This window comes from Urtica dioica, chromosome 8 (assembly GCF_054948205.1).
Source record: "Urtica dioica subsp. dioica isolate 48M chromosome 8, U.dioica_male_clone48M_v1_H2, whole genome shotgun sequence".
NCBI classification, from domain to species: Eukaryota; Viridiplantae; Streptophyta; class Magnoliopsida; order Rosales; family Urticaceae; genus Urtica; species Urtica dioica.
Genome location: NC_142763.1, coordinates 10401413 through 10426392, shown reverse-complemented (window position 1 = coordinate 10426392; position 24980 = coordinate 10401413). Strand labels below are relative to the sequence as shown.

The 24980-nt window shown below is 33.3% G+C and overlaps 4 protein-coding genes across 4 annotated transcripts; 2 read left to right on the top strand and 2 right to left on the bottom strand.

Moving 5' to 3' along the window:
* The first annotated feature begins 4393 nt into the window (after positions 1–4393).
* On the top strand, positions 4394–6674 carry LOC149387975 (blue copper protein 1a-like). The gene is made up of 3 exons (XM_089622292.1): positions 4394–4411; positions 5860–5911; positions 6295–6674. The coding sequence occupies exons 1-3, from the start codon at positions 4394–4396 to the stop codon at positions 6672–6674; spliced, it is 450 nt and encodes a 149-aa protein (XP_089478418.1).
* Positions 6675–8142: 1468 nt separating this feature from the next.
* On the bottom strand, positions 8143–11698 carry LOC149387974 (transcription factor ABORTED MICROSPORES-like). The gene is made up of 8 exons (XM_089622291.1): positions 11598–11698; positions 11311–11511; positions 11122–11200; positions 10970–11038; positions 10358–10885; positions 9315–9590; positions 9040–9216; positions 8143–8310 (listed from the first exon to the last, which is right to left on the bottom strand). The coding sequence occupies exons 1-8, from the start codon at positions 11696–11698 to the stop codon at positions 8143–8145; spliced, it is 1599 nt and encodes a 532-aa protein (XP_089478417.1).
* Positions 11699–17006: 5308 nt separating this feature from the next.
* On the top strand, positions 17007–19283 carry LOC149387973 (blue copper protein 1a-like). Its single transcript, XM_089622290.1, has 3 exons — positions 17007–17024; positions 18469–18520; positions 18904–19283. The coding sequence occupies exons 1-3, from the start codon at positions 17007–17009 to the stop codon at positions 19281–19283; spliced, it is 450 nt and encodes a 149-aa protein (XP_089478416.1).
* A 1467-nt stretch (positions 19284–20750) lies between these two features.
* LOC149387972 (transcription factor ABORTED MICROSPORES-like) lies at positions 20751–24305 on the bottom strand. Its single transcript, XM_089622289.1, has 8 exons — positions 24205–24305; positions 23918–24118; positions 23729–23807; positions 23577–23645; positions 22965–23492; positions 21923–22198; positions 21648–21824; positions 20751–20918 (listed from the first exon to the last, which is right to left on the bottom strand). The coding sequence occupies exons 1-8, from the start codon at positions 24303–24305 to the stop codon at positions 20751–20753; spliced, it is 1599 nt and encodes a 532-aa protein (XP_089478415.1).
* Positions 24306–24980: the final 675 nt, after the last annotated feature.

Genomic DNA, 24980 nt, shown 5'->3' with positions numbered 1-24980 from the left:
ATGAACAAGTCTGAAATGGTGCTACGTTATTCATCCTAAATTGAAAAAATTTCCCCCTTTTGAGAATAAATTTCCTTTTATGTAACAAAACTTTATTCTCCTCCTTTTACTTTTTCTGTTAGAGAGTATACTTGAGAGACGAGAAGATAAGAGAGAGAAATAAATATATACATAAGAAAATAAAAAAAAAATATTTTTAGTTGGTAATGATGAGAGGGTGATATCTGCATGACCCAACTTATTGCCTACAAAACCCTAACTACCTTTGCTTTCGCTGAAGTTTTTTAATGTACATTTTGGCTTAATATTTTGTTTCATTTTCCAACTACTCTCTCAAGCTTTGTTTCGCATTTGGGAAACAATATACACATTAAAGTCTCTTCTTTTAGTTAGGTATAGTATAGTCTGTTATTAGTCTAGTTAATTAATTGACGATACACTTTCTTTGGAAAAAAAAAAAAAAAAAAACTATATCTGTTCCAAAGCACTATTTTTAGTATAATCAAATATTAAACAACAATCTTGCAACATATGTGTACATTCCTTATACATCTATATGTTATACATGGATCCGTATTGTTAGTGATTTTTCTGCACGTGAAAAGGCAAACGCTGATTTAATAATTATCATACGTGCAAATAACCTTGCTAGCTAACCAACATATAACAAAATTAATTTTTTTAGAACAATAAGTCATAAACGATGATATTGTCTAATGGTACTACTACATATATATAATACCGTTATTTATTTTTTCTGTAGTCAAAATTATAAATTGACCTCTTTTTAAACGTGATGATTGTTCTTTTTTTATTTTTATTTTTTATGTGAAAAATCTCCTATTACTTTTTTTTTTTTTTGAAACAGACCACCCCCAGGAACTCTTAGCTCATTCGTAAGAAGAGCTGGGGGGGGGGGGGAATTCATTCAACAAGATCAAACGTCAAAGCGTTCCGCACAGGGGGCGGAACCTCCCCTGACTCACAAAACCCAAAAACTTCAGAATTCACAACCCATTTACAAAGGCTATGCAACTCCATTTAATGTCCTACTACACCACAAGAACTTAACATCAACAAACTCTTTTGCTAATTCTAAAGTTGAATTAAACAAAGGAATAACAGACTAAAAAGGGCTGTCTTTCGATCCCGCCAAGCTGTCCATGACGATTTTGTTATCACCCTCTATCTCCAAACGCCTGATGTTTCGGAATCTAGCCAAGAGCAAGGCCATCTGGACAGCCTTGAGTTCAGCTTCTGCAACAGAGTCCGCTTCGATACGGACTCTTTTAAGTGTGGGCCTTAAACTCTTTTTCCATTAAGAAAAACACTTTTAAGCTTAAAAAAGTTTGATGACATAAAAATTCTTGAAATACCCACTTTCCATAAATACCGATTTTTCAATATTAATTTCTCTAAAAAGAAATCCGGAAATAAACAAAATAAAACCTTAAATATGGCTATAACCTAAGAAAGAGTATTTAGTTATGACAATGAATATAGACTTTGAATCTTTTATAAACCTTTAAAAATTCAAATATTTTATTTCAGAACACAAAATCTTTTATTTAAAAAAACAAGAGTTCTTTAAAAAGAGGATTCACAACAAATCAGAACAAATTTATTTGATATCCTTATAAAGTAGGATTTTCAATCATAAAACAAATCCAATAAATTTTTTTAATTTATAACTGATCAAAGTAAATAAAATATTCCCATATAGAATATTATGAACATAGTCCATATTTCATCGAACCAATGAATCTAACTTTATTTTGATAATTACGAACATGTTCTTGAATAATTTTAGCTTTGAATGATCAAACATATCTCTTATATTTTGATAAAGGTTGTAAATCGAAAATCATGATTCTTGAGTCAAATGGTAAATTGGGAGAATCTAACTCTAGCTCTAATACCAATTGATGGAAAAACACGTTGATATTAAATACAAACAATCGCTCTAATACCAACTGTTGGTGAAGTACAAGTTATGGTATTAGATACAAACAATCGCTCCAATACCGATTGTTGGGTAAATTACTTCCACTAGGAGTTAATTACGGTTCTCATACGATCGTTTCAATACTTCTTATTGGGTACCAATATCTTAACCCTACAATATGTTTAGAAATGCGGAATAGAAGAAAATGCGAACGATCGCTAATCTTTAGTGTAAACAATAATTATCAGGATACTTAAAATCATTCAACAACAACAGATCTAATATAAGGCAACCAGAATAAAAACAATACCATAAGAGGAGTTCAGTTACATATATTTATGCTTATACATTTCTCGATATATATGAGCCCTAAGTATCGTTACTTCTCCAACAAAAGATTTTTTTTATATGTACTTACTACGAAAATGCGCGTAGTCAATTGGTTATGGAATCAACTCTTAGATGAGTGAACATTGACCTTCTTTCAAGAATGCTGGATTCGTATTTGTGAATCATTTTCCGCTCGGATCATATTTGAATTCCCGAGACATACGTATTTAGGCATCTACAAGTAGGCATTACCGAATGAGTCAAAGAACTCAGTAATACAACCTAGAAGTCCGTGATCACTTCAGAATTTAGACCAGATCTCACTATGATCATTATAGCGACCTTGATTAGTGTGTCGTAACGGTGCTTAAATGATACACATATCAAATGTGTACAATGCTTCCCCCAAGTGATCAACATTTCACTTGTGTTCCACATATGTGATTTTAGATCCAGTTACGTGATTAATATATTCTAAAGTGATTTTATTTATTAAACTATCTATAGTATATTTTATTTGTTCTATTTATAAAATAATCATCTCACACTAATTTGAATAAGATAAAAGTAAATCAGGAAATTGCATATTCTATGGTAAGCTGGAAAGCTATAAATAAGGGGTTGGGTAGTGCAAAAATCGCCCAACTAAGCCTTATTCCACACTACAAATTCAGCAACCCCTCTCCCTTTGGTCTGGATGTTTTTTTTCTCTCTCCCAAAGTTGGAAAATTCGTACATACCACTTCCCAAAGAAAGAAATAATTATTCTGACACCTCGCTGGAATAATAAGTGAGAAAAGAGTTGACCCACACCTTGGTCTCTGTTCTTCCGGAGATTACATATCTTAAAAGACTCTAGTTTCGATCAATAAACGAGCAATTGATGAACCGAAATATCCAAAGAGAAATGAGTCGCCGAGGAGTCCGAAATCTTGGAGATTCAAAGACCCAAAGAGCAAGGAGCCGCAGAAGAATTCCAAAAGCAAGGAGATCCAAAGCTAGGAGCGTGGAAGATCTATAACTGAGCCGAAATGTATGTATAATTAAATGGTCTTATGGTTTATCTTGATTACGCTTGTCTAAATATTTGATATGTTGTTGAATAATTTTGAGTATCCTAGTAATTATTGTTTACGTTGAATATTAGCGATTGTCCGCATCTTCTTCTATTCAACACTAGTAACCATATTCCAAAGGTTAAGAGATTGATTACCCTATAAGAAATACTGAAACGATTGTTCGTGTTCAATACATGGGAATGGTAATTAACGTCAGGGAAGTAATTTACCCATCAAATGGCATCAGAGCGATCGTTCGTGTCCGATACCAAACCTATATTCCCATCAATCGGTATCAGAACAATTTTTCGTGTTTAATACCAATTTGTAACTTCCCAACAATTGGTATCAGAGTTATTGTTCATGTTTGATACCAACTTGTGACTTCTCAACAATCGGTATTGGACCGATTGTTTGTGTTTGATACCAACATGTGACTTCCCAATAATAAGGCCCAACTTGGGACTAAGACTATGGTTCTTGGGCATGAGGTTCGGGTTTGAGTCCGAGCTTTAAAAAATTTATTCAATAAAAACTCAGGCATGGGGATGAGCATGGCCCGTACTCTTTCTCAAGCCAAGTGGAGGCCCAGATTGAAGCATGGCCCATGCTCTTTTATGGGGGGTTGGGATCGAGGAGTAACATAAGGCCCAACTTGGGACTAAGACTATGGTTCTTGGTGATGATGTTCGGGCTTGAGTCCGAGCTTTAAAAATTTGTATAAAAAGCTCAAGCCTATGGATGAGCATGGCCCGTGCTCTTTCTTAAGCCAAGTGGAGGCTTAGACTCAAGCATGGCCCGTGCTCTTTTATAGGCGGTTGAGCCCGATGAGTGACATAAGACCTAACTTGGGACTAAGACTATGGTTCTTGGGGATGATGTTCGGGCTTGAGTCCGATCTTGAAAAAATTTATATAAAAAAAAAGCTCAAGCATGAGGATGAACATGGCTCGTGCTCTTTCTCAAGGCAAGTGGAGGCCAAGACTCAAGCATGGCCCATACTCTTTTATGGGCGGTTGATCCCGAAGAGTGATATAAAACCTAACTTTGGACTACGACTATGGCCTTTGGGGATGAGGTACGGGCTTGAGCCCGAACTTTAAAAAATCTAAAAAAAAAGCTCAAAGCGTAATATTCACTTTCAATCCTTACAATATATTTTGTTTAATCTTAAAAATTATATCATCAATAATAAACTTAAATCAAAGTCTAAAAACATGTTTTATAAATAAAAATTATTCTTACAAAAAAAATAAAAGAAGAAGAATTGTTTTTATGTATAAGTATATATTTTATTTTAAAAAAAGAATATTTTATTTTAAAAATGAATATTTTATAGTCTATTCTAAAATGGTTGAGATAGGCTTGACTTTTTTTCAGGGTGTGAGGGCTCAAGCCCATGTAATTCCCTTAAACAAGCTTAATTCGGCCTTATTGTTTTTCAAGCCGGGCCATACCAGCTTAAAATCATTAATAAGAAGGTCGGGCTAGGCAGTCAACGGATGCCCCGACCCAATTGAGGTTATTATAATGGGAAACGATTTTTGGCATAACTCACGAGTGGGAACGATCCACCCCTGAGTTGACACGTGGCCACTAACTGCCACGTGTCAACTCACGAGCGGATCGTTCCCACTCGTGAGTTGTGCCAAATAGCATAACTCTATTATAATTGTTTTCTGCTTCATGCCATTAAGAGCCACATGTATAATGTTAGGAAGTCCCATCATTTTTTTTTTTGAAATGCTGCAGTGGGGATTGAGCCACATGTATAATGTTAGGAAGTCCCATCATTATCATTTAATTTTGTATCGTTTTTTTCTTTTCATTTTCTTATGTATTGTGACGGGTCAATTTCAAGTGGGTAATTTCTTATATAAAAAGTGCGTTTTGGAAATGACTAATTCTTTTCCACACACGTTATGTATAGTAGAATTTATAACCGAGTCGTAATTTGTAAACAATAAAGATATATAATTTTTACACTTCATCAGAAGAAAAAAAAAATCTTTCAATTAAATGAATAACGAAGAATAAAATAGTGAATGTGCCAAATGTACTATATGAATTTGAAAACAAATTCAAAAGAATTTAAACGAATCTTTACGATAAACTTGCGCAGTTTTATTGAACATTTCAAGAAAGAAACGCTATATTCATATTGCCTTTGAAATTGTCAAAAAAAAAAAAAAAACAATGGTAACTTACACTTCATTCACAATATATATATATTTTTTTTAAACAAACAAAAACAAAACAGAAAGTAAAACTAAAATTAAAAAAAAAAAAAAAAAAAAAAAAAACAAGAACAAAAGTGTGTAACTGGACCAGAATGATCCAACGAATATTAAAATAATATAGGTAGTATCAAATTGTTTTTCACTAGATCTCAATTTCTTTCTTTTTTGGGCGAGACCCAGTTCTTCTTTCTTTCTTTCTTCAATTTTGGTACAAGTACAACACGCAATTTTCTGATCTAAATTATTTGTATATTAATCTTATCATTATTACTAAACAATTTTGCAGGCTTTCATCAAGTTGCAGGAACAAGTCATAGGAAACAATCAACCACAATCAAGTAGTGTACCTTTTATATATAAGCCATCGCTTTTTTCACAATCACTTCAAAATCAAATTAAGGTCTCGCCACAAAACCTCCAAGATATATCAAAAGAAAGTCATGAGAGAAAGAAATCCCCTCAACACCTTAAGTTTCTTATCATTAACCATAGTAATCTACACAACTTTGCTTGTGAAGTGTGTAAGATCTGAAGAGTTTGTTGTTGGCGATGAAGATGAATGGGACAGCCAGGGATATTATCTATCTTGGTCACAAAGCTAGAATTTCACTGTTGGTGATGTTCTAGGTATAATCCTTTTTCACACTTGAAAATCCATTTAGACATAGCAAAATCATGTGTTACAAAGTTTTTTATTTTATTTTTTGGGGTGTGTGTATAGTTTTCAAGTATGTTGAAGGGCAACACAACGTGTTCGAGGTAGGCGAAAGCACGTACAGATCGTGCGACTCGAGCGGGGTAGTTTTGTCGATGCACACGACCGGGAACGACAGAATCGAGTTGACTGAGGCGAGGAAATATTGGTTCATATGCGGCATCGTTAGTCATTGCCTCGGAGGAATGAGGTTCGGGATCGAAGTGGGGCGATCTCGTAATTCCACGGAAGATATTGTACCGAACGGTTCGCCATCTGGCGCACCACCACAGGTTACGGTGGCCCGGAACTCCAGTGATTGCTTGTTGAGCAAAGGCTTGGGAAATTGGGTTTTGTTTGTAACCTTTTTCGCTTTTCTGTTTGCTCAAATTTCACTACCGCTGTAAAGAAAATATAATGGTTTAAAGTGAATTTTTTTTAACTGTCGGTCTATTTTTAACTATTGGTAGCTATATCCGTTGGTGGATAGGGAAAAAAAGAGCAGTACATTGGTTTGTGTTAAATGGCTATCAAGAAGATGTAAAATACTTTTATGACCATAAGAATTTTTTGTAACACACTAGATTGGCTGTAGAATGCTATGGTGATATTTTTATTATTATTTTTTTTTAAATCAGATGGCGAAATTGAATTATATATGACACGGTAATGCGTGTGATCATGACATATATATATATATATATAAATATATGCTATGGTGATATTAAATTTATTATTTTTTTTAAATCAGATGGCGAAATTGAATTATATATGACACGGTAACGCGTGTGATCATGACACACACACATATATATATATATATATATATATATATATATATACACATCAAATTGTAGTTTAATGAAACTGTTAATCGCCTACATAATTTTTTCATATATAATTTTAAAGATAATAAAATGATAAATTGATTATACTTAAATTAACCTTATGCCCCCACCGATGCCGCTCTCTCTAGATCCGTAACCTTAACTGTCTCATTTGTCATCTGAAAGAGAGTGCAAATTACATAAGCTAACAATAGATCACTTCTCATTCTTATTTGGAAAGTGGAAGGATTGATTAATATGAAGGGATTTTACTATGAAAATAAATTTATTGTGTTGTTTGGTAGAGAGGAGGGAAAACAAAATGAAAGGATTGAAGCTTTCCGTGGCACCCACAAAAAAACTATCTCTCTCAATTTAGAAAGATCGAGAAAGACGGAAACAAAAAAATGAAAGTAAATAATACAAAATAATGGCAATTACATATATATAATTTAATACTATAATTATTATTGCAAAAATAATAGCAATTTAGTAATTTAAGTACACAAAATATCAACCATTCCTCTCTATTTTAGTTTATACCAAACAAACAAATGAATGGATTCTAATCTTTCATCACATTATACCAATCAACTTTTTAAAAATTTATAATTCACAATTTTCTTTTTCTTTCTCTTCCCTCCTTGTTACTCCATCCATTCAATTTTCTATCATCCCTACCAATCAAAAGCCTAGTTTTATATGACTTTTTTTTTTCTCAATGTTATAGTTTCATTTAATTTTCCGTTTACAGTTTCATTTAAAATAAGGCAATATCATCTTAAATTTAAAAATAAGATATTTATCGAATATTTGAAAGTTAGAGGTATATGTGTAATTTCTTCTCAGAAAGAAGGCTAGTAAGTCATTTCGCACCAGTAAAGCCTAAAATGACGTCTTACCAGCATATACATATCAATAACTAATTAAAGAAAATTAAGACCGAAAACAAACTAATAGAATAATGATTGTCAACAGATATTAGTTAAGGTGTACTGAATAATTAGAGAGAAACATCAATGATGTGAAATTATAAATAAATAAATAATCAGTAGGTTTGTTGGTGATGAAGGTGTTGTTGATAGTCAAGGAGACTTCCATTTCCATTTTCAGGGGGTTTAGACATGTCACACAATCCTCTTGATGGATTCCTTGTGAACTCCAACAAGATATCCCTCAAGTTATCAGCTTGGACTACCATTTTACTATCCTTCTTCTGCCACCCAAGAAACAAGAATAAAAACAAATGAAATTGATTTCATATCCCATTATAATAAGTAAGATATTGATAACTAGTTGTTACATTTTACAAAAAAAAAAAAAAAAAGCAAATAACCACGTTTTATGATTTCACTGATGATAGGTAAAAATAAGACTATTTTAAAGATTTTGAAGGTTATTTGATTACTTTGCTATCAATAGCAAACTAAGTTACATATCAATCTGGTCACTCGCTTTTTTCTAATAAGTATTATTACTTATTTAATGAAACCATAGTACAGAAGAAGGAGAAAGGAATAAAAAAGAAAAGAAATGATTAAATATTTTTTAGTTGTGTTTGATATAGATGAGAGAAAAATGATAGATCTATGAATTATTTAGAAGTATATTTGCACAAAACAATATTTTTTCTTTTAAAATTGGAAGAATTAAAAATGTTGAGTCCGATAATTTCACAATACCTCCAAAACCTTCACCCTTTTTCTTTTTACCCTCTACCAAATAACTACAAATGTCATATTAATAATAAAAGAGAATCATCTCTCTCTCTCTCTCTCTCTCTCTCTCTCTCACACAAAAACTCAAACACAGCTTAAAACAAGATATCTAATTATAAACTACCATGTCTACGTCAAAACTCATAACTTGACAAATTAAAAACCAAAGCAATAATAATAATAATAACTTGTTTCACAAGAAATAAGAGTTAACCAAAGGAACATACCTCGACTTTGAGAACGTTAGACACAAGGTTTCTGAAGGTGGTGACATTGGCATTAGTGACTTCTAGTCCCAAAGAGTTCAGAGCCTCCAATAGCCTCACGAATCTCCCGGGCTTGTGCTCACAAAACACCTTCACATAGAACTCATTCCCATCTATTTGAGCCACTTCAACTTGGGGCTATATATAAATCATATTAAATAAACAAAAAAGTATTTAGTAAACATAATTGAGTATTGCCTTTAGAATTTATATATTTATTTACTACCAAACTCTACCTCCATTTGTGGCGCCTTGTCATTCGCAGTGGTATCAGAGTCGAGGTTTTGTTTCGATGCGGTTATCTCATTGTTACCCGATGCTTCAAAGGAATAAATGTTAGGGGACTCGGAATCGGCCCCAAAATTCAAAATCTCAGACTTGGGATTGTTTCTTTTTCCGTTTGCTCCGTCGATCACGGAAAGTTCCTCGAGCTCATCTTGAAGCTCTTTTTCTTGTCTTTTCAAGTCCTTCACGTACTCTATTGCGTCACGAAGAATCGAAGCCCTATCCAACTATTCGTCAACAAAAAAAAAAATATAAACAATGTGTACGGATGATCCAAGTTTAAATAACAATTAAGATTCTTTAAGTTACGAAATATGAGCACATCTATGTGGTATCAAATGGGACGACCGGATCGTTTTAAATGGTTTGGATAAATTGAGACCACCCCAATAAGAAAACAAAATTATGGAGCAATAAATCCATTTTGACCGTTTGTTCTAGCTTTAACCGTTTAAGACACGATAATTTTTATTTTAATAGTTTAACTAAAAAACATCTAAATTAAATAAATTATCATTAGTTGTGATGAAAAAAAAAAACATGCTGAAAATTAATATATTTAACTCAAACTCGATATATTCAGCACCAAATATTAAGTTCAAATGCACTAAAGTTAAACAAAAAATTATTGACAAAATGAAGTCTCGGAACAAGTCCGCAATCCGACCTATACATCAGTTTCAATATAGCAATATGAACTGGACTGTTTATTAAGAACGAATTTAAGATTAAAAAAAAAAGGGGGGACTAGATTAGTAACAATCATTTTGGTCTGATTTATGATTTTCAGATTATTTTTTCAAAGCCCTCAACAACGAATAAATAAAAATCGAGCTATTTTTTTTAACATTTAGTGAAAATAGTCATAAAACAAGTAAATTTCTAAATCCGAGTTTTATAAAATATTTAGGAGTAATTATTTTCTATGTTAATGGCAAGTACATATATAGTGAAAATAGTGATAAAAACAATGAGATGAAGTTGGTTTAATTACCTTGGAAATATTCGGAACTAAAGACCTAAGAGTGTAGAGCCTCTCGTTGAGCTTCTTTCTGCGCTTCCTTTCAGCGACAAGGTTTTTGCTCTGCGGCCCTTTCCCCGACGACGACTTTCTGCTTCCGTGCTGCTTATTCCCTTCGTTGTCTTCCTCGTCGCTGCAATCCGACATCGAGTTCGACCGTTCTTGCCCTCTCTTCGCTCCCTTGTCCTCCGCCTCCAAAAACGACGCCTCGTTTCTCGCCCCGAACTGCACTGGGATGTCGTACGGCGACAGGTTCAGCCCCTCGAACGCCGTCGCCGGCGACACCGGTGGCTTCTCTGCTGTCGCTGTCTCTGTTGTGGGGTCCACTATTTTGTCCGACTCGTCGTTCATGACGAACGCTCTCGACGATTGGATTATTTGATCGTTCATGTCGATGATGAAGCTTGCCGTCGTTGCGTCGTTTTGATGATGATCGAGTAGTGGCGGTGATATGTTGCATTGCGACGTTACGAAATCAATCACGTTTGGGTCTTCTGGTATCTGTGAAATAAAATAAATATGTATTAATTAGTTTGAAACATGTAATTCATATTCACGAATGTGTGTGACTGACTGTGAACATACTTGCTTGTTAACGAAAAGCTCAACCAACCCTCCTGCCATTGGAATCAAAACCCTGGTCCCACTACATTCCTGCAATATTACTATTAAGTTAGTAAATTCCTTTATCTACAATAAATATCGTTATAATTAATTATTTACTAGATAGAAGTAACCTCAAGAAAATGGGAGCCTGTGACACTAGAAGAGTTTAGCCAACTGGGCTGGTTTGATATCAACGTCTGTGCATAAATTCTGTTCATTTGGAGAGGAAAAAAGAAAAAGTCAAGTTATGATACAAAATCATTATCTGCATGCTAATAATGGTACTTAATAAGTGAAATGAATTTATAGTAAATACATACCCAGAGTCCAAAGGCATGGAAGTTGGCAATTGGAAAAGAAGGTCACAAGAGTTGGTTCTTGGGTGTTGAAACATGGTGTCTCTGCATGGAATGAGTGGCGAAACTGGGAAAAGAAGTTCTTCATCTCCACAATTATTGTTATTATTCGCTTCTTGTGAGGTTTCAGCCCCACCACAACAACAATTCATCCACTCAACAAATCTGTAACAATAAGACGCCATCAATAATGTCACAAATATAACATTTTAATCATATATATTTCTCTACTTGATTGATTTATATATAACCTTTGGTCTTCACTTAATTTCCATAGGACACAAAAGTCCCACCCTTTTGATCCCACGAGAGGTCTAAGACTTTCCATCATGTTTTGCATAAGCATGTACATATCACCTGCAATAAATAAATCAATGAGAATATTATCTACCACTAGCTAACCCTAATTATATACGCATTTTTTTTTTTTTTGGTAATGAAAAACTTTGCTACCTCTTTTGGTTGAAGGAAGCAAGTAATAAAAGCATAGGCAGGTTGGAATAACAAGCAGAATATATAGGCAGCAGAAAATACAAAGGAAGACCTCCATATATATATATGTAAATGAGTATATATATGCGTATGTATATACATATATATATATATGTGTATGTATGTATATATAATATATATATATGTGCCTACGGTGTGTGTTTGTGTGTACATACAAGAATGATAAATCTTCGAATCACTCTATGTATTGTAGACCCCACTTTCAAAACCAAAAGTACATAGCGAAAATCAGAAAATAGAGAAACAAACAAATTAAAAAGAAATCATAATATACATTAACCTCTTAAATTGCCATATGATATTGGTAGGTGAACTATAAGCATGGCATGAAAGACTGATTTTATTAACGAATTAAATATAAATAACACCCTCTATCCTTTGTCAATTAAGTATTCAAGGGTATACAAATTATCATTTAAAAAATAATTAAAATCAGAAAGTGATAGCAGGACCATATTGCATGACCTAAAAGTGTGGCGTTATACTTTAACAACCTTTAAGTTTTTCACTCGCTTGGGGATTAATTTTATATATTTCATGTCTCAACTACTCTCGAACTCTTGAACCCGAAACGGAAAAAAAAAAAAAAAAAAAAAACCGCGTAAGAAAAGTTCACAGAAGGAAACATATATATTATATTGAAGGCTTGAAATTTATAACTTTAACCCCGACTATATATAGACGAATTGGTATTAAGTTTTTCCAACTACTTTATATATGTCGCATGTCACGTTTTTCCTAAATCTAACTCTTTGATTTTATGCTTATGAACAAGTCTGAAATGGTGCTACGTTATTCATCCTAAATTGAAAAAATTTCCCCCTTTTGAGAATAAATTTCCTTTTATGTAACAAAACTTTATTCTCCTCCTTTTACTTTTTCTGTTAGAGAGTATACTTGAGAGACGAGAAGATAAGAGAGAGAAATAAATATATACATAAGAAAATAAAAAAAAAATATTTTTAGTTGGTAATGATGAGAGGGTGATATCTGCATGACCCAACTTATTGCCTACAAAACCCTAACTACCTTTGCTTTCGCTGAAGTTTTTTAATGTACATTTTGGCTTAATATTTTGTTTCATTTTCCAACTACTCTCTCAAGCTTTGTTTCGCATTTGGGAAACAATATACACATTAAAGTCTCTTCTTTTAGTTAGGTATAGTATAGTCTGTTATTAGTCTAGTTAATTAATTGACGATACACTTTCTTTGGAAAAAAAAAAAACTATATCTGTTCCAAAGCACTATTTTTAGTATAATCAAATATTAAACAACAATCTTGCAACATATGTGTACATTCCTTATACATCTATATGTTATACATGGATCCGTATTGTTAGTGATTTTTCTGCACGTGAAAAGGCAAACGCTGATTTAATAATTATCATACGTGCAAATAACCTTGCTAGCTAACCAACATATAACAAAATTAATTTTTTTAGAACAATAAGTCATAAACGATGATATTGTCTAATGGTACTACTACATATATATAATACCGTTATTTATTTTTTCTGTAGTCAAAATTATAAATTGACCTCTTTTTAAACGTGATGATTGTTCTTTTTTTATTTTTATTTTTTATGTGAAAAATCCCCTATTACTTTTTTTTTTTTGAAACAGACCACCCCCAGGAACTCTTAGCTCATTCGTAAGAAGAGCTGGGGGGGGAATTCATTCAACAAGATCAAACGTCAAAGCGTTCCGCACAGGGGGCGGAACCTCCCCTGACTCACAAAACCCAAAAACTTCAGAATTCACAACCCATTTACAAAGGCTATGCAACTCCATTTAATGTCCTACTACACCACAAGAACTTAACATCAACAAACTCTTTTGCTAATTCTAAAGTTGAATTAAACAAAGGAATAACAGACTAAAAAGGGCTGTCTTTCGATCCCGCCAAGCTGTCCATGACGATTTTGTTATCACCCTCTATCTCCAAACGCCTGATGTTTCGGAATCTAGCCAAGAGCAAGGCCATCTGGACAGCCTTGAGTTCAGCTTCTGCAACAGAGTCCGCTTCGATACGGACTCTTTTAAGTGTGGGCCTTAAACTCTTTTTCCATTAAGAAAAACACTTTTAAGCTTAAAAAAGTTTGATGACATAAAAATTCTTGAAATACCCACTTTCCATAAATACCGATTTTTCAATATTAATTTCTCTAAAAAGAAATCCGGAAATAAACAAAATAAAACCTTAAATATGGCTATAACCTAAGAAAGAGTATTTAGTTATGACAATGAATATAGACTTTGAATCTTTTATAAACCTTTAAAAATTCAAATATTTTATTTCAGAACACAAAATCTTTTATTTAAAAAAACAAGAGTTCTTTAAAAAGAGGATTCACAACAAATCAGAACAAATTTATTTGATATCCTTATAAAGTAGGATTTTCAATCATAAAACAAATCCAATAAATTTTTTTAATTTATAACTGATCAAAGTAAATAAAATATTCCCATATAGAATATTATGAACATAGTCCATATTTCATCGAACCAATGAATCTAACTTTATTTTGATAATTACGAACATGTTCTTGAATAATTTTAGCTTTGAATGATCAAACATATCTCTTATATTTTGATAAAGGTTGTAAATCGAAAATCATGATTCTTGAGTCAAATGGTAAATTGGGAGAATCTAACTCTAGCTCTAATACCAATTGATGGAAAAACACGTTGATATTAAATACAAACAATCGCTCTAATACCAACTGTTGGTGAAGTACAAGTTATGGTATTAGATACAAACAATCGCTCCAATACCGATTGTTGGGTAAATTACTTCCACTAGGAGTTAATTACGGTTCTCATACGATCGTTTCAATACTTCTTATTGGGTACCAATATCTTAACCCTACAATATGTTTAGAAATGCGGAATAGAAGAAAATGCGAACGATCGCTAATCTTTAGTGTAAACAATAATTATCAGGATACTTAAAATCATTCAACAACAACAGATCTAATATAAGGCAACCAGAATAAAAACAATACCATAAGAGGAGTTCAGTTACATATATTTATGCTTATACATTTCTCGATATATATGAGCCCTAAGTATCGTTACTTCTCCAACAAAAGATTTTTTTTTATATGTACTTACTACGAAAATGCGCGTAGTCAATTGGTTATGGAATCAACTCTTAGATGAGTGAACATTGACCTTCTTTCAAGAATGCTGGATTCGTATTTGTGAATCATTTTCCGCTCGGATCATATTTGAATTCCCGAGACATACGTATTTAGGCATCTACAAGTAGGCATTACCGAATGAGTCAAAGAACTCAGTAATACAACCTAGAAGTCCGTGATCACTTCAGAATTTAGACCAGATCTCACTATGATCATTATAGCGACCTTGATTAGTGTGTCGTAACGGTGCTTAAATGATACACATATCAAATGTGTACAATGCTTCCCCCAAGTGATCAACATTTCACTTGTGTTCCACATATGTGATTTTAGATCCAGTTACGTGATTAATATATTCTAAAGTGATTTTATTTATTAAACTATCTATAGTATATTTTATTTGTTCTATTTATAAAATAATCATATCACACTAATTTGAATAAGATAAAAGTAAATCAGGAAATTGCATATTCTATGGTAAGCTGGAAAGCTATAAATAAGGGGTTGGGTAGTGCAAAAATCGCCCAACTAAGCCTTATTCCACACTACAAATTCAGCAACCCCTCTCCCTTTGGTCTGGATGTTTTTTTTCTCTCTCCCAAAGTTGGAAAATTCGTACATACCACTTCCCAAAGAAAGAAATAATTATTCTGACACCTCGCTGGAATAATAAGTGAGAAAAGAGTTGACCCACACCTTGGTCTCTGTTCTTCCGGAGATTACATATCTTAAAAGACTCTAGTTTCGATCAATAAACGAGCAATTGATGAACCGAAATATCCAAAGAGAAATGAGTCGCCGAGGAGTCCGAAATCTTGGAGATTCAAAGACCCAAAGAGCAAGGAGCCGCAGAAGAATTCCAAAAGCAAGGAGATCCAAAGCTAGGAGCGTGGAAGATCTATAACTGAGCCGAAATGTATGTATAATTAAATGGTCTTATGGTTTATCTTGATTACGCTTGTCTAAATATTTGATATGTTGTTGAATAATTTTGAGTATCCTAGTAATTATTGTTTACGTTGAATATTAGCGATTGTCCGCATCTTCTTCTATTCAACACTAGTAACCATATTCCAAAGGTTAAGAGATTGATTACCCTATAAGAAATACTGAAACGATTGTTCGTGTTCAATACATGGGAATGGTAATTAACGTCAGGGAAGTAATTTACCCATCAAATGGCATCAGAGCGATCGTTCGTGTCCGATACCAAACCTATATTCCCATCAATCGGTATCAGAACAATTTTTCGTGTTTAATACCAATTTGTAACTTCCCAACAATTGGTATCAGAGTTATTGTTCATGTTTGATACCAACTTGTGACTTCTCAACAATCGGTATTGGAACGATTGTTTGTGTTTGATACCAACATGTGACTTCCCAATAATAAGGCCCAACTTGGGACTAAGACTATGGTTCTTGGGCATGAGGTTCGGGTTTGAGTCCGAGCTTTAAAAAATTTATTCAATAAAAACTCAGGCATGGGGATGAGCATGGCCCGTACTCTTTCTCAAGCCAAGTGGAGGCCCAGATTGAAGCATGGCCCATGCTCTTTTATGGGGGGTTGGGATCGAGGAGTAACATAAGGCCCAACTTGGGACTAAGACTATGGTTCTTGGTGATGATGTTCGGGCTTGAGTCCGAGCTTTAAAAATTTGTATAAAAAGCTCAAGCCTATGGATGAGCATGGCCCGTGCTCTTTCTTAAGCCAAGTGGAGGCTTAGACTCAAGCATGGCCCGTGCTCTTTTATAGGCGGTTGAGCCCGATGAGTGACATAAGACCTAACTTGGGACTAAGACTATGGTTCTTGGGGATGATGTTCGGGCTTGAGTCCGATCTTGAAAAAATTTATATAAAAAAAAAAGCTCAAGCATGAGGATGAACATGGCTCGTGCTCTTTCTCAAGGCAAGTGGAGGCCAAGACTCAAGCATGGCCCATACTCTTTTATGGGCGGTTGATCCCGAAGAGTGATATAAAACCTAACTTTGGACTACGACTATGGCCTTTGGGGATGAGGTACGGGCTTGAGCCCGAACTTTAAAAAATCTAAAAAAAAAGCTCAAAGCGTAATATTCACTTTCAATCCTTACAATATATTTTGTTTAATCTTAAAAATTATATCATCAATAATAAACTTAAATCAAAGTCTAAAAACATGTTTTATAAATAAAAATTATTCTTACAAAAAAAATAAAAGAAGAAGAATTGTTTTTATGTATAAGTATATATTTTATTTTAAAAAAGAATATTTTATTTTAAAAATGAATATTTTATAGTCTATTCTAAAATGGTTGAGATAGGCTTGACTTTTTTTCAGGGTGTGAGGGCTCAAGCCCATGTAATTCCCTTAAACAAGCTTAATTCGGCCTTATTGTTTTTCAAGCCGGGCCATACCAGCTTAAAATCATTAATAAGAAGGTCGGGCTAGGCAGTCAACGGATGCCCCGACCCAATTGAGGTTATTATAATGGGAAACGATTTTTGGCATAACTCACGAGTGAGAACGATCCACCCCTGAGTTGACACGTGGCCACTAACTGCCACGTGTCAACTCACGAGCGGATCGTTCCCACTCGTGAGTTGTGCCAAATAGCATAACTCTATTATAATTGCTTTCTGCTTCATGCCATTAAGAGCCACATGTATAATGTTAGGAAGTCCCATCATTTTTTTTTTGAAATGCTGCAGTGGGGATTGAGCCACATGTATAATGTTAGGAAGTCCCATCATTATCATTTAATTTTGTATCGTTTTTTTCTTTTCATTTTCTTATGTATTGTGACGGGTCAATTTCAAGTGGGTAATTTCTTATATAAAAAGTGCGTTTTGGAAATGACTAATTCTTTTCCACACACGTTATGTATAGTAGAATTTATAACCGAGTCGTAATTTGTAAACAATAAAGATATATAATTTTTACACTTCATCAGAAGAAAAAAAAAATCTTTCAATTAAATGAATAACGAAGAATAAAATAGTGAATGTGCCAAATGTACTATATGAATTTGAAAACAAATTCAAAAGAATTTAAACGAATCTTTACGATAAACTTGCGCAGTTTTATTGAACATTTCAAGAAAGAAACGCTATATTCATATTGCCTTTGAAATTGTCAAAAAAAAAAAAAAACAATGGTAACTTACACTTCATTCACAATATATATATTTTTTTTTAAACAAACAAAAACAAAACAGAAAGTAAAACTAAAATTAAAAAAAAAAAAAAAAAAAAAAAAAACAAGAACAAAAGTGTGTAACTGGACCAGAATGATCCAACGAATATTAAAATAATATAGGTAGTATCAAATTGTTTTTCACTAGATCTCAATTTCTTTCTTTTTTGGGCGAGACCCAGTTCTTCTTTCTTTCTTTCTTCAATTTTGGTACAAGTACAACACGCAATTTTCTGATCTAAATTATTTGTATATTAATCTTATCATTATTACTAAACAATTTTGCAGGCTTTCATCAAGTTGCAGGAACAAGTCATAGGACACAATCAACCACAATCAAGTAGTGTACCTTTTATATATAAGCCATCGCTTTTTTCACAATCACTTCAAAATCAAATTAAGGTCTCGCCACAAAACCTCCAAGATATATCAAAAGAAAGTCATGAGAGAAAGAAATCCCCTCAACACCTTAAGTTTCTTATCATTAACCATAGTAATCTACACAACTTTGCTTGTGAAGTGTGTAAGATCTGAAGAGTTTGTTGTTGGCGATGAAGATGAATGGGACAGCCAGGGATATTATCTATCTTGGTCACAAAGCTAGAATTTCACTGTTGGTGATGTTCTAGGTATAATCCTTTTTCACACTTGAAAATCCATTTAGACATAGCAAAATCATGTGTTACAAAGTTTTTTATTTTATTTTTTGGGGTGTGTGTATAGTTTTCAAGTATGTTGAAGGGCAACACAACGTGTTCGAGGTAGGCGAAAGCACGTACAGATCGTGCGACTCGAGCGGGGTAGTTTTGTCGATGCACACGACCGGGAACGACAGAATCGAGTTGACTGAGGCGAGGAAATATTGGTTCATATGCGGCATCGTTAGTCATTGCCTCGGAGGAATGAGGTTCGGGATCGAAGTGGGGCGATCTCGTAATTCCACGGAAGATATTGTACCGAACGGTTCGCCATCTGGCGCACCACCACAGGTTACGGTGGCCCGGAACTCCAGTGATTGCTTGTTGAGCAAAGGCTTGGGAAATTGGGTTTTGTTTGTAACCTTTTTCGCTTTTCTGTTTGCTCAAATTTCACTACCGCTGTAAAGAAAATATAATGGTTTAAAGTGAATTTTTTTTAACTGTCGGTCTATTTTTAACTATTGGTAGCTATATCCGTTGGTGGATAGGGAAAAAAAGAGCAGTACATTGGTTTGTGTTAAATGGCTATCAAGAAGATGTAAAATACTTTTATGACCATAAGAATTTTTTGTAACACACTAGATTGGCTGTAGAATGCTATGGTGATATTTTTATTATTATTTTTTTTTTAAATCAGATGGCGAAATTGAATTATATATGACACGGTAATGCGTGTGATCATGACATATATATATATATATATAAATATATGCTATGGTGATATTAAATTTATTATTTTTTTTAAATCAGATGGCGAAATTGAATTATATATGACACGGTAACGCGTGTGATCATGACACACACACATATATATATATATATATATATATATATATATACACATCAAATTGTAGTTTAATGAAACTGTTAATCGCCTACATAATTTTTTCATATATAATTTTAAAGATAATAAAATGATAAATTGATTATACTTAAATTAACCTTATGCCCCCACCGATGCCGCTCTCTCTAGATCCGTAACCTTAACTGTCTCATTTGTCATCTGAAAGAGAGTGCAAATTACATAAGCTAACAATAGATCACTTCTCATTCTTATTTGGAAAGTGGAAGGATTGATTAATATGAAGGGATTTTACTATGAAAATAAATTTATTGTGTTGTTTGGTAGAGAGGAGGGAAAACAAAATGAAAGGATTGAAGCTTTCCGTGGCACCCACAAAAAAACTATCTCTCTCAATTTAGAAAGATCGAGAAAGACGGAAACAAAAAAATGAAAGTAAATAATACAAAATAATGGCAATTACATATATATAATTTAATACTATAATTATTATTGCAAAAATAATAGCAATTTAGTAATTTAAGTACACAAAATATCAACCATTCCTCTCTATTTTAGTTTATACCAAACAAACAAATGAATGGATTCTAATCTTTCATCACATTATACCAATCAACTTTTTAAAAATTTATAATTCACAATTTTCTTTTTCTTTCTCTTCCCTCCTTGTTACTCCATCCATTCAATTTTCTATCATCCCTACCAATCAAAAGCCTAGTTTTATATGACTTTTTCTTTTCTCAATGTTATAGTTTCATTTAATTTTCCGTTTACAGTTTCATTTAAAATAAGGCAATATCATCTTAAATTTAAAAATAAGATATTTATCGAATATTTGAAAGTTAGAGGTATATGTGTAATTTCTTCTCAGAAAGAAGGCTAGTAAGTCATTTCGCACCAGTAAAGCCTAAAATGACGTCTTACCAGCATATACATATCAATAACTAATTAAAGAAAATTAAGACCGAAAACAAACTAATAGAATAATGATTGTCAACAGATATTAGTTAAGGTGTACTGAATAATTAGAGAGAAACATCAATGATGTGAAATTATAAATAAATAAATAATCAGTAGGTTTGTTGGTGATGAAGGTGTTGTTGATAGTCAAGGAGACTTCCATTTCCATTTTCAGGGGGTTTAGACATGTCACACAATCCTCTTGATGGATTCCTTGTGAACTCCAACAAGATATCCCTCAAGTTATCAGCTTGGACTACCATTTTACTATCCTTCTTCTGCCACCCAAGAAACAAGAATAAAAACAAATGAAATTGATTTCATATCCCATTATAATAAGTAAGATATTGATAACTAGTTGTTACATTTTACAAAAAAAAAAAAAAAAAGCAAATAACCACGTTTTATGATTTCACTGATGATAGGTAAAAATAAGACTATTTTAAAGATTTTGAAGGTTATTTGATTACTTTGCTATCAATAGCAAACTAAGTTACATATCAATCTGGTCACTCGCTTTTTTCTAATAAGTATTATTACTTATTTAATGAAACCATAGTACAGAAGAAGGAGAAAGGAATAAAAAAGAAAAGAAATGATTAAATATTTTTTAGTTGTGTTTGATATAGATGAGAGAAAAATGATAGATCTATGAATTATTTAGAAGTATATTTGCACAAAACAATATTTTTTCTTTTAAAATTGGAAGAATTAAAAATGCTGAGTCCGATAATTTCACAATACCTCCAAAACCTTCACCCTTTTTCTTTTTACCCTCTACCAAATAACTACAAATGTCATATTAATAATAAAAGAGAATCATCTCTCTCTCTCTCTCTCTCTCTCTCTCTCTCACACAAAAACTCAAACACAGCTTAAAACAAGATATCTAATTATAAACTACCATGTCTACGTCAAAACTCATAACTTGACAAATTAAAAACCAAAGCAATAATAATAATAATAACTTGTTTCACAAGAAATAAGAGTTAACCAAAGGAACATACCTCGACTTTGAGAACGTTAGACACAAGGTTTCTGAAGGTGGTGACATTGGCATTAGTGACTTCTAGTCCCAAAGAGTTCAGAGCCTCCAATAGCCTCACGAATCTCCCGGGCTTGTGCTCACAAAACACCTTCACATAGAACTCATTCCCATCTATTTGAGCCACTTCAACTTGGGGCTATATATAAATCATATTAAATAAACAAAAAAGTATTTAGTAAACATAATTGAGTATTGCCTTTAGAATTTATATATTTATTTACTACCAAACTCTACCTCCATTTGTGGCGCCTTGTCATTCGCAGTGGTATCAGAGTCGAGGTTTTGTTTCGATGCGGTTATCTCATTGTTACCCGATGCTTCAAAGGAATAAATGTTAGGGGACTCGGAATCGGCCCCAAAATTCAAAATCTCAGACTTGGGATTGTTTCTTTTTCCGTTTGCTCCGTCGATCACGGAAAGTTCCTCGAGCTCATCTTGAAGCTCTTTTTCTTGTCTTTTCAAGTCCTTCACGTACTCTATTGCGTCACGAAGAATCGAAGCCCTATCCAACTATTCGTCAACAAAAAAAAAATATAAACAATGTGTACGGATGATCCAAGTTTAAATAACAATTAAGATTCTTTAAGTTACGAAATATGAGCACATCTATGTGGTATCAAATGGGACGACCGGATCGTTTTAAATGGTTTGGATAAATTGAGACCACCCCAATAAGAAAACAAAATTATGGAGCAATAAATCCATTTTGACCGTTTGTTCTAGCTTTAACCGTTTAAGACACGATAATTTTTATTTTAATAGTTTAACTAAAAAACATCTAAATTAAATAAATTATCATTAGTTGTGATGAAAAAAAAAAACATGCTGAAAATTAATATATTTAACTCAAACTCGATATATTCAGCACCAAATATTAAGTTCAAATGCACTAAAGTTAAACAAAAAATTATTGACAAAATGAAGTCTCGGAACAAGTCCGCAATCCGACCTATACATCAGTTTCAATATAGCAATATGAACTGGACTGTTTATTAAGAACGAATTTAAGATTAAAAAAAAAAGGGGGGACTAGATTAGTAACAATCATTTTGGTCTGATTTATGATTTTCAGATTATTTTTTCAAAGCCCTCAACAACGAATAAATAAAAATCGAGCTATTTTTTTTAACATTTAGTGAAAATAGTCATAAAACAAGTAAATTTCTAAATCCGAGTTTTATAAAATATTTAGGAGTAATTATTTTCTATGTTAATGGCAAGTACATATATAGTGAAAATAGTGATAAAAACAATGAGATGAAGTTGGTTTAATTACCTTGGAAATATTCGGAACTAAAGACCTAAGAGTGTAGAGCCTCTCGTTGAGCTTCTTTCTGCGCTTCCTTTCAGCGACAAGGTTTTTGCTCTGCGGCCCTTTCCCCGACGACGACTTTCTGCTTCCGTGCTGCTTATTCCCTTCGTTGTCTTCCTCGTCGCTGCAATCCGACATCGAGTTCGACCGTTCTTGCCCTCTCTTCGCTCCCTTGTCCTCCGCCTCCAAAAACGACGCCTCGTTTCTCGCCCCGAACTGCACTGGGATGTCGTACGGCGACAGGTTCAGCCCCTCGAACGCCGTCGCCGGCGACACCGGTGGCTTCTCTGCTGTCGCTGTCTCTGTTGTGGGGTCCACTATTTTGTCCGACTCGTCGTTCATGACGAACGCTCTCGACGATTGGATTATTTGATCGTTCATGTCGATGATGAAGCTTGCCGTCGTTGCGTCGTTTTGATGATGATCGAGTAGTGGCGGTGATATGTTGCATTGCGACGTTACGAAATCAATCACGTTTGGGTCTTCTGGTATCTGTGAAATAAAATAAATATGTATTAATTAGTTTGAAACATGTAATTCATATTCACGAATGTGTGTGACTGACTGTGAACATACTTGCTTGTTAACGAAAAGCTCAACCAACCCTCCTGCCATTGGAATCAAAACCCTGGTCCCACTACATTCCTGCAATATTACTATTAAGTTAGTAAATTCCTTTATCTACAATAAATATCGTTATAATTAATTATTTACTAGATAGAAGTAACCTCAAGAAAATGGGAGCCTGTGACACTAGAAGAGTTTAGCCAACTGGGCTGGTTTGATATCAACGTCTGTGCATAAATTCTGTTCATTTGGAGAGGAAAAAAGAAAAAGTCAAGTTATGATACAAAATCATTATCTGCATGCTAATAATGGTACTTAATAAGTGAAATGAATTTATAGTAAATACATACCCAGAGTCCAAAGGCATGGAAGTTGGCAATTGGAAAAGAAGGTCACAAGAGTTGGTTCTTGGGTGTTGAAACATGGTGTCTCTGCATGGAATGAGTGGCGAAACTGGGAAAAGAAGTTCTTCATCTCCACAATTATTGTTATTATTCGCTTCTTGTGAGGTTTCAGCCCCACCACAACAACAATTCATCCACTCAACAAATCTGTAACAATAAGACGCCATCAATAATGTCACAAATATAACATTTTAATCATATATATTTCTCTACTTGATTGATTTATATATAACCTTTGGTCTTCACTTAATTTCCATAGGACACAAAAGTCCCACCCTTTTGATCCCACGAGAGGTCTAAGACTTTCCATCATGTTTTGCATAAGCATGTACATATCACCTGCAATAAATAAATCAATGATAATATTATCTACCACTAGCTAACCCTAATTATATACGCATTTTTTTTTTTTTTGGTAATGAAAAACTTTGCTACCTCTTTTGGTTGAAGGAAGCAAGTAATAAAAGCATAGGCAGGTTGGAATAACAAGCAGAATATATAGGCAGCAGAAAATACAAAGGAAGACCTCCATATATATATATGTAAATGAGTATATATATGCGTATGTATATACATATATATATATGTGTATGTATGTATATATAATATATATATATGTGCCTACGGTGTGTGTTTGTGTGTACATACAAGAATGATAAATCTTCGAATCACTCTATGTATTGTAGACCCCACTTTCAAAACCAAAAGTACATAGCGAAAATCAGAAAATAGAGAAACAAACAAATTAAAAAGAAATCATAATATACATTAACCTCTTAAATTGCCATATGATATTGGTAGGTGAACTATAAGCATGGCATGAAAGACTGATTTTATTAACGAATTAAATATAAATAACACCCTCTATCCTTTGTCAATTAAGTATTCAAGGGTATACAAATTATCATTTAAAAAATAATTAAAATCAGAAAGTGATAGCAGGACCATATTGCATGACCTAAAAGTGTGGCGTTATACTTTAACTACCTTTAAGTTTTTCACTCGCTTG

Excerpts from the sequence above, each read along its gene's own strand:
- LOC149387975 (XM_089622292.1), top strand. Across the intron at positions 5,912-6,294 it reads AAACAATCAACCACAATCAA|TTTTCAAGTATGTTGAAGGG; the intron begins GTAGTGTACCTT and ends GTGTGTGTATAG.
- LOC149387974 (XM_089622291.1), bottom strand. The coding sequence starts at position 11,698 with ATGTACATGCTTATGCAAAACATGATGGAAAGTCTTAGACCTCTCGTG. Across the intron at positions 11,039-11,121 it reads CAGGCTCCCATTTTCTTGAG|GAATGTAGTGGGACCAGGGT; the intron begins GTTACTTCTATC and ends GTAATATTGCAG. Across the intron at positions 9,217-9,314 it reads ACAAGGCGCCACAAATGGAG|CCCCAAGTTGAAGTGGCTCA; the intron begins GTAGAGTTTGGT and ends ATTTATATATAG.
- LOC149387973 (XM_089622290.1), top strand. Across the intron at positions 18,521-18,903 it reads ACACAATCAACCACAATCAA|TTTTCAAGTATGTTGAAGGG; the intron begins GTAGTGTACCTT and ends GTGTGTGTATAG.
- LOC149387972 (XM_089622289.1), bottom strand. The coding sequence starts at position 24,305 with ATGTACATGCTTATGCAAAACATGATGGAAAGTCTTAGACCTCTCGTG. Across the intron at positions 24,119-24,204 it reads AAATTAAGTGAAGACCAAAG|ATTTGTTGAGTGGATGAATT; the intron begins GTTATATATAAA and ends TTATTGTTACAG. Across the intron at positions 23,646-23,728 it reads CAGGCTCCCATTTTCTTGAG|GAATGTAGTGGGACCAGGGT; the intron begins GTTACTTCTATC and ends GTAATATTGCAG.